General features: G+C 36.3%; 1 protein-coding gene across 2 annotated transcripts; it reads right to left on the bottom strand.

Annotated features, from left to right (window-relative positions):
• On the bottom strand, positions 202–8,244 carry LOC109844277 (beta-galactosidase-like). Of its 2 annotated transcripts, XM_020413254.1 has the most exons (19): positions 7,930–8,237; positions 7,732–7,827; positions 7,063–7,175; positions 6,919–6,985; positions 6,749–6,841; positions 6,517–6,660; positions 5,525–5,613; positions 5,092–5,197; positions 4,922–5,009; positions 4,245–4,363; positions 4,003–4,164; positions 3,470–3,639; positions 2,879–2,988; positions 2,599–2,708; positions 2,407–2,517; positions 2,230–2,331; positions 1,939–2,144; positions 1,094–1,412; positions 202–635 (listed from the first exon to the last, which is right to left on the bottom strand). In XM_020413254.1, the coding sequence occupies exons 1-19, from the start codon at positions 8,089–8,091 to the stop codon at positions 525–527; spliced, it is 2,478 nt and encodes an 825-aa protein (XP_020268843.1). In that variant the 5' UTR covers positions 8,092–8,237; the 3' UTR covers positions 202–524. The 2 variants fall into 2 exon arrangements, 1 of the variants encoding a protein (XP_020268843.1); XR_002247964.1 differs by lacking the exons at positions 202–635; positions 1,094–1,412; positions 1,939–2,144 and having other exon boundaries at positions 2,236–2,331; positions 2,407–2,510; positions 7,930–8,244.

The following is a 9,300-nucleotide window of genomic DNA, read 5'->3' as shown; positions in this document are numbered from 1 at the left end:
TCTTATATGTAAACACCTTATTAGAATGGATAATATTGTCAAAGCTCTCTCAAATCTCTTCAAAATTACAAGTTAAATAACAAGTATACCGTTTATAAGTACAAAGAGAAACAGAAAAAAAAAATCAAAAGTCAAGGAACCTGAAACTTAGAGCTCAGAAATTGCACGAGCAAACTTACGATAAAAAAAATCTCATAAGCATTGAGAAAAGATAACCACAAAAGTTTATTACATATATGACATAACGATTTACGTATCTTACAAGAATATAAAACAAACCGATATCAAGCCTTACACATTCCAATTGTTCATATGCAACATATAAATGATATTACAATGTATGAAGAACCAATTTAAACTTTACCTCATGTTTCCCCCTCCATTTTTTCTTATATCAGCCACTCTGTACACTGATAACTTAAAAATTTTGGAAATGTTTTTGTTTCTAATTGAGGCATAAGTTAAACTGTGTTATTGAGATGTACATGTATACCAACCAATAGTATGTGGATCACCGCCAGTGATCATTCACATACGGCCTCGACTGCAATCTTCTTCATAGTTCCCGGGCAAGGATCTCCTCCAAAGACTTCAGGAAGAACAACTACCGAGCAAAATTGTTTACCTACACAATTCTGCAAAGTCTCTCTTATGTTAGCATTCTCAGAAAAAGAATGGATAACAAATGTAATCGTAACTCATAAAAATATCTCCAAGTTCATTTATGTTTGTTGGGTATCATGTATATAAACAACAAAACCTTTATCCCAAATTTTGTGGCCAGCTACATATATTCTTTCGTTATGTTCTATTTAGTCTTCTCCCAAGTTAACCAACGCCGGTCCTTGATTCCTCCCAACCAGGTTCCTTTAGGTTTATCTCAAGTCCTCTTTATTCTATTAATTACAATCTCATCGGTTCTCCTAATTGCCGGATTTTGTGGCATTTCCTCGACAGGAGCAACCTCTAACCTCCTACGAATGTACTCTTCATTATCATATCTCTTAATATGTATCCACAAGTTCATCATAACATTCTCATTTTTGCGACACTTATTTTTTGTATTTGGATATATGTTATGTTGAAAATTTACCTCCTCAAAAGCATCATAAGATTTGTGTGCATGACATCTACCCTCCGAGAAGCTCCCACAAGTGCCTTGAGGAGTTCCAAAGCTAGCAAACTTTATGTTAGTAATCTTTTGGCCTCGATCGCAAGATAAATGAACCTTTGGTCTACCATATGCTTTGGTATACCAATTCTCCATTGTTGGTTGCCACTCCTCAACTTTGGCACAAACACTCCCTACCGACCTTTTCACCATTGATATCCCACTCGGGTCACCTCCCCATTCTTCCAACACAACCAAAAAATTCCCCGTTGGACTCAACCAAGAACGAGGAACATGATACCTAAACAATTAAGAAACAAAATTAGTTTATTACATTCATAAACTTACAGAAGGGTAAGTTTCGTACAACTCCTTAGAGTTTGGCCCACCTGAGATAACCCCCTAATTTATAAATGTCAGTTAACCCTCCTAACCTTTGGTGCTTGTCAGAAAACCTACTAAATGTCTGCAATTTTTCAACATATCCCCCTAACGGCATAACTGGGGGTTTCTGAAACTTCATCAGACGTTCATGGGATTTTTTTTTTTTTTTGAAAATAATGTTGGAAGTTTGGTGTTTTTGTAAATAATGTTGTAAGTTTTGGGTTTTCCAAAAATAATGCCGAAAGTTAGGGGGGTTATGTTGAAAAATTGGGGGTTACACAATTTGGGGTTATGTTGAAAAAATTGAAAACATTTGGAGGGTTTTGTGACAAGTCCCAAAGATTGAGGGGGTTAAGTAAAATTTATAATGTTAAGGAGGTTTATCACAGAAATGGGTCAGACTTTGGGGGGTCATAAAAATTGATGAGAACTTGGTCTCTTACCATTGTTGAGAGGCCTCCCCGCAATTAGTTTGGCACTTATTATGACTATAGGGTCCACGGTAATCACAAGCACCACAAGAGCCGGATGCTTTATATGCAGGCCAGTATCTACCGATACTCTGTCCATTTATCCAAACTTGGCCCTTTCCCATGCTACCCATATCTAAAGCCAACGGTTCGTTCCCTTCTGGTGCATTGAAGAAAGTCTGATGGAGAAAACATAAACAAACTTGGCCTACATTTTTATGTATAATAATGTTGAATCATCGATATTAATTTGATTGGATTTACCTTATACCAGGTTAATGGCTGCTTTTGAGATGCTTCTCCCCACTCGACATTGGAACTTCCAGTGAGAGAATGAAGATTCAAATTCTCTCCGTGCAAACCAATCTATACCATCGTCATAAAATCATCGATAGTTTGACGTATCATAACAATTGACAAAGTAAATCTAAGTATGTTCACCTGGTAAGTCCATTTTTGCCATGAAAGATCTCTTTTTCCCTTGTTAAGGCCAGTTAGCGTCACTGGGCCAAGCACCCCTGTGTTCCAAGTTTCGAAATGGTTTCCTACGTTCTAAAATAAACTTGACAATTTTGCTCATATGTATCAATTATTTTTATAATAATGGTGGATAGACATAGGTAAACAACATACCGGTAGCCCACAAGATACACTCAAGATAGAAATCTTATTACTGCCTTCCCACAACTCTGCATTCCCGGTATATGTCAGTTTGGGATTTTCCAGTTCCCCATGTGCCGACCCTGCCAAGAGTAAAAAGGCATTAAGCATATGAAACTAAAGAAGTGTGATTATTAAGTATAACTCAAACTGTCGAATTTTTAAAGTTTAATTGGAGATAAGGCTGAATATATATGGATTGTTCTCTTGTTTGTGTAGTCGTTTGTTTTCTTCAGTAGTCATCGTAGCTTACCGCTCCATCGCCCATTGATGAACACGTGCAAAGAATGACCAGCTGACATCACTGTCAGATAAGGATATCGCCCACTCTTTAGGAATTCTTCATCTTTGGCTATGTCGACACTAAAATGCAATGTGTAAGAGCCTTAATTTAACTTTCAACCAGAGGAAACAACGGCTTATCTCACTCTGGTACCCAAAATTTCCCCATTTTTCCTTTTGACACCCCAAACTATTTTTGAACACTTTGATGCCCGCAAAGTTTCAATTTCATTTCATTTTGATACCCCCGCCTAGATTTCATTAGATTTTCTATAGAGTTTGTATTACATTTAGGTTCATTTTACTCAGATGTCAGGGGTTCACACAACCAAATGTTCCTAGTAGCAGTGGATGGGGTATCACGTGCTAGATATATGGTATAAATTTAATATAAAATCTAATGAAATGTGGATGGGGGTATCAAAGTGAAATAAAGATTGAAACCCTGGAGTATAGAAGCGTTAGGAAATACTTTGGGGGTATCAAAGTGAAAGAATGGGTAAAAAACTTTGGGGTATCGAAGTAAGCCAAAGAGAAAAAAGATAATGTATTGGATACTCACTATGTTGTGTACCACAAATAATCCGAATTATCCCATGTTGTATTTAACTGCTCCAACAATCCAACCTTTGTGAATGTCTTATCGCTAAGGGACTCGGTATTTTCAGTGTATGCCTTCCAAGAAAACCCTCCAAGCCTTTGCATTTTCATAGTTGCAGACTGAGATCCTACCTGCATATCATATAAAATTTTTAAGAAACTAATAAAAAATATAACATATAAAAGGATTAATTTCAGAATCACCTCCTGTACTATGCATATGTAGCCACTCATACCCCTGAAAACTGAAACTATTTTTTAGAACATATACCGCCTAAACTCTGGACAACATTATTATCCATCTTAGGTTGAGATGTCACCCATGACATGTGATGATAAATTACCTTTTGCCCTCAGTTTAAGTGGGACAAAAAAACTAAATTTACAAGGCGTATATCCGCAAACCCAAAAGGAGATTATAGAAATTAAACAAGACATATATAGTACAATAAAGTAAAATTTCCATCAAATGTTTGAACTTGATTTCTTTCTTACCCTTGCAGTGTTAAAAACTGTAGTTTTACAATTAGGAAGGATGCTAACGGACCAAGGAGGAAGATTGTAGTGCATTCCATTGAAAGCAACCGTTGCATAAGATTGTGAATCAAAGTTGGCAAGAAATGCTGCACAAGATGATTTTGACCTGTAGACATGAGACTAAACAAGAAGCAATAAAAATATTTTAGCATTTAATAACTTGAAAACTTTTAAAGGAGATAGAAGGTCTCCAAGTAAACCTCTTGATAATGTCCGAGCGCTGTTACTGTTGGATTGCCATAAACCAGAGCTGGTTCACATAGTTTGATTGCTTTGTGCAGGTCTCTCAAATGGCCCCATTTCGGTTGCCTCAGTAGACCTACATTATTAAGAGTTCAAGTTGATACTTAGTAATATTATTGGGAGAAAGTACAATATGATGACTATATTGAGTAATACAAAAGGCAGAAAAATACTGAAATTGATTGCATCCTACATTAGAATGTTGCTTTGATTGGTTATACGGTTTGAAGTGTCAAAAGAGTTGACAAAGTGTCAAACTAGCACGTAGTTTTTAAACATTGGATGCATTAAGAAAGGAAAACTTTAAGAGTTGTAAATTTTGAACATCAGATGCATTAAGAAAGAAATACTTTGAGTGTTCAAATTAACACCGCATAGTTTTATGGATACATCAGTGTTCTTTTTATTCTTGAATATCCAAGTATCTATCCAACAGAACCTTGACGCATCCGGAGAATGTTGATATCTTTCAATGTAAAATTTGTCTCATATTCATATCGACGTGGAGACAGTTTGGCAGACGAACCACATATCAGAGATATCAGAAACAACCAAGGTTCATTTTCAAGCAGCTAAATTATGAATTAGAAACTGCTTTCCATGAATATAAAGAAAGATAGACTCAAATGTATACCATATTCATCAATTGGAGCATCATAGTCATAGCTAGTTGTGATGAAAGGACCACCAGCTGTCCGGCCAAAGTTAGTTCCTCCATGGTACTGAAAAACAATTTCGGGCATAAGCTATTTCCAGAGAACTAAACTAAACATTGGATGCGATCGAAGTATTGATTCTTCTTACCATATAGTAGTTAATGAAAGATCCACCTTTCTGTACAAACCTTGCAACTGCGAAGGCTAAGTCCTCTGCGGGTCTATGAGGGACTGGACCACCAAAACCAGTGAACCTGCACAGAAAAGTATAAGATAAGAAATGCATTGTTAACTGAATGGGTAAATTACGAAAAATTCCCCTGAGGTTTGCATGAGTAACGAAAAATCTCCATAAGGTTTCGCTTTTATTTTCTACAAAACTAATTTGCAGACAAAAATTAATGGTTACATAAAAAAAGTGATGATTATTTGGCTAGGAATTGAAAATGAGTGACGTAAAATGTCACTTTTAAAACCTCATCATGGGGATTTTCTATCATTCCTACAGATCACAGGGGAATTTTTCAATTTACCCTTACTGAAATACTGATGAATGTGTTTGAACACCAAGAAACAATTACCAGCCACTCCAAGCCTCAGTCCACATCTTGGGCTTGTAAGGCTTATTTGGTGAGAAATTATCGCAGTAAAAACCATTGCATGAGTTAATCTGTCATGGAAAATTCCAAATGTAAAGTTTTAGAAAATGATTGGGAACGGATTCTCAATCAAGAAATATCGCAAGTCAGAGGAGTAAAAAAAAAAGTGGAAATGACAGTACAGAAATCCAAAGCATGGCTTTCTGTTGGTAAAGGTTAATGTGACCAAGAGAAAGTGATGTTTGAACAACATAAGCACCTAGCAAAAGTGCAGTTAAAATAAACGAAGTTTTCAAAATCATGTGTTATGGGGCCTCAAAATAAGTAGGAGGTTAGTCTTAAAATCCCTTCCACTAAAGTCATGGCGAGGTTGAAGCTTGAGGCTATTTTCTGCAATCATATTTTTCAAATCTATTTTGTATATGCGTCTGGCGGGATTTAAATTTGGTTGCTCTGCTATCATCTTAAAGTCCCTTTCATTACATCAAAATTTCCAATAGGCGGTTGAGGATTAGCGGATTTTGAGAGGGAAGCTCAACCTCTCATTACATAAATATAGTAGGAGGTCGTCTTGAAGTCACTCTCGTGGCATCAAAACTCCAGGTACCGCTGTGTGAAGCTAGCCTAAGTTTCAACACATAAAAGGGAAGCTCAGCTTCTAACACTACACCAAGATTATCAAGTTGTGATGAGATGTGATAATTATAATTTGGATAAAATTTCACAAAACTACCTTGAGATTTCAAGTGTTTTGGACAGAACTATCATAAACTATATTTTTTTAATTAGAAAAAACTAGCATGAGCTATTTTCACGCCATCACGTTTGACAACAGTTAGAGTAAGTTTTTGCTAACAAAAATAACTTTATGGTAATTTTGTGAAATTTATCCTTGACAATTTTGTCGATTAATCAACCTGCGGAAAGCATGGATTTTTCAATGGAAGAACAAAGATAAAGGAAGATCAGCATACAACTGGATCTGGAGCATCATCTTGCTTGCACATAACCCATGGGACTCCAGTCTTGAGTCCGACCGCCATTTTCGCAGCCCAATAGGAGTATGATTTCCCTGAGGCTCCATTGTAGCTCTCCAATGGCCCATACTCATTCTCAATCTTCCCAAACCAAGCAAGATAATGTTATCTTCTTCTTCAATCAGATGACTGTCACAATTGAGATAAGAAATGGATATTAAATTTATACCTGAGAGAGGATAATAGGACCACCTTGTGATTCATAAAGACCTTCAGCTTTCATCATTGATACAATCATTGCTGTAAACTTCCCCATTGCAGCCTATTTCACAATAAAACTTAAAGAATCAACAACTTTTGCAAGTAAAATTTGGGTTGATAACGAATGATTTTTCTGACCTTGAAAGGGCCATTGTCAGTTCTGAAACTGATCCCAGGAACATATTTTAACCAAACTGGGAAACCCCTGTTAATCAAACAGAAGAATTATCAGCAAAATTTCATACTAGATTAAAATGGGTCTCAAAAAAATAAGAATCTTACCCAAAATTCCACTCAGCGCAAACGTAAGGCCCAATGCGGAGGTGAGCATAGAGGCCGGCTTGCTTCACAAGCTTGAGGAACCGAACAAGGTCATATCTTCCACCAAAATAATACTACCAGAAAAACCCAAATCAAAACAAGTGTTTGCAACAAAACCAACATTACCAAAATTTGAACTTTTCTTAAAAAAAAAGTGTTTTTTAGTATTGGTCCCTCAAATATTTCGTATTATTAAATTAGTCCCCAACTCGTTGAAATTTTCATCTCACTTCTCAATTCATGTAAGTTACTCCAAATTAATCTTAGATAAACTATCCAGTCGGACCGAATATTTAAACTTAACTGAGGAATTTCCAGTTATACTTTTTTCCTTCAAATTTGGATCTCTAAATCCAAACCAGTTCTTTAAAATCCAGAAAAGTTTTGTGATTATCGTATAACGAAGGAATTCAGGGTGAAACAGTAATTTACCTTGATGGTTAATTACTAGCCCAAAAATAGTTAAAAAAAAAAATTTTGGACAGAACAACTAAGATGGACACTAATTTGAAGTAACTTATATATGAATTGGAAAAATGAAAACAATTTCAGAGATTTAGAATACTAACTGAAGAATATGAAAGATTTAAGGGACCAATATCTAAAAAAAAAAAAATGAAATTTGCGTACTTGGCCAGGAGAAGGCTCATGCCCATTCCAAAACACATAGGTCTGAATTACATCCAAGCCTCCATCTTTAGCCTTCTGTATGAGGTCAGGCCACATCTGAACAAAGCCCACATGAACAAATCAAACATCAGCGACGAAAAAAAGAAAGATGATAATTTAGTGAAAAACTTAACTTAAAGACCAAGAAGCTGCATTGACCTCAGGAGTGCTCCTGGGGTAGTGAATGGAGCCAGAGATGAGGATTTTTCTCCGCCCGTTGATGACGAAGGACCCGTGGTCGTAGGTGACGGTTGCGGTCACCGGGGGTGGTGACCACACCGCCAGCAGAGCCACTGCTAGTAGCACTAACTTGAGAGCCATTGCCAAGGAGAGAGAGAGAGAGAGAGGGTGAAGGGAACAGTGGAGGATTCGTTTGAAATTAAGAGCAGGGTTTTGGCTCTCTTTTTGTAATCCCTCTTTCTTGTTGTATTGTACAACTGTAGCAGTTATTATTGTAGCAAGAGGACAGAGGGGGAGAAGAGAGGTGGCCTTTGGAATCAGAGAAAATGCTCGAATATAAACAGGGAGGAGGGCGGGGGGAAAAAGTCCTGTAGAAGGACCACTGTGCATATAGACATAAAGGGCAGTCTCGTACACGAAGCTCTTGCTAGGAGTTAAAGGTGTGGGATGCATGTGTTTCGCAATAAATTTTAGGACTAATTACAATACGATATACCAGTAACTCTGAAGTTACTGACTATAGTTACACCGATAACACTAGCAATTGCTTGTCATGCGGGCTCAGGGGTCATCCTTGTAGTTATACAGTTTATAATCTCATCAGAGGTATCCGTGTAAATAAGTGACCTCAAAGTTACCTTTATATAATTACACCATACATACATTAATGTGCTAGATTGTAATTAACCCTAAAATTTTAAGTAGACGCAAATGATAAAACTCAATGCAATTCAGCAAAAAAAATATCAGTGCAAACAAAATATACAATATGTTTTATATGAATCGTTAATAACAACGATTGGAGTATAAATTTATCAGAACTTACGCACATGAGTAAAGTATCTTAAGTCGTTCGCAGAGAGATGGAGAGTAGGAGGGTGATTTGGAGATTCTTATTGTCTTCTTTATGTCTTCTTTATGGTCATCCTTGTAGTTATACAGTTTATAATCTCAGAGGTATCCGTGTAAATAAGTGACCTCAAAGTTACCTTTATATAATTACACCATACATACATTAATGTGCCAGATTGTAATTAACCCTAAAATTTTAAATAGACGCAAATGATAAAACTCAATGCAATTCAGCAAAAAATATATCAGTGCAAATAAAATATACAATATGTTTTATATGAATCGTTAATAACAACGATCGGAGTATAAATTTATCAGAACTTGCGCATATGAGCCAAAGTATCTTAAGTCGTTCGCAAAGAGATGGAGAGTAGGAGGGTGAATTGGAGATTCTTATTGTCTTCTTTATGGTTCGAAACATCTCCCTCATTTAGAGGCTACTATGATAAAATTTGTACTCCATTAATAAATGATTGTTGATGTGGATGGAGTGATCAT

This window comes from Asparagus officinalis, chromosome 6, assembly GCF_001876935.1.
Source record: "Asparagus officinalis chromosome 6, Aspof.V1, whole genome shotgun sequence".
NCBI lineage: Eukaryota > Viridiplantae > Streptophyta > Magnoliopsida > Asparagales > Asparagaceae > Asparagus > Asparagus officinalis.
Note: the sequence above shows the minus strand (reverse complement) of the source record. Positions and strands in the feature narration are given on the sequence as shown.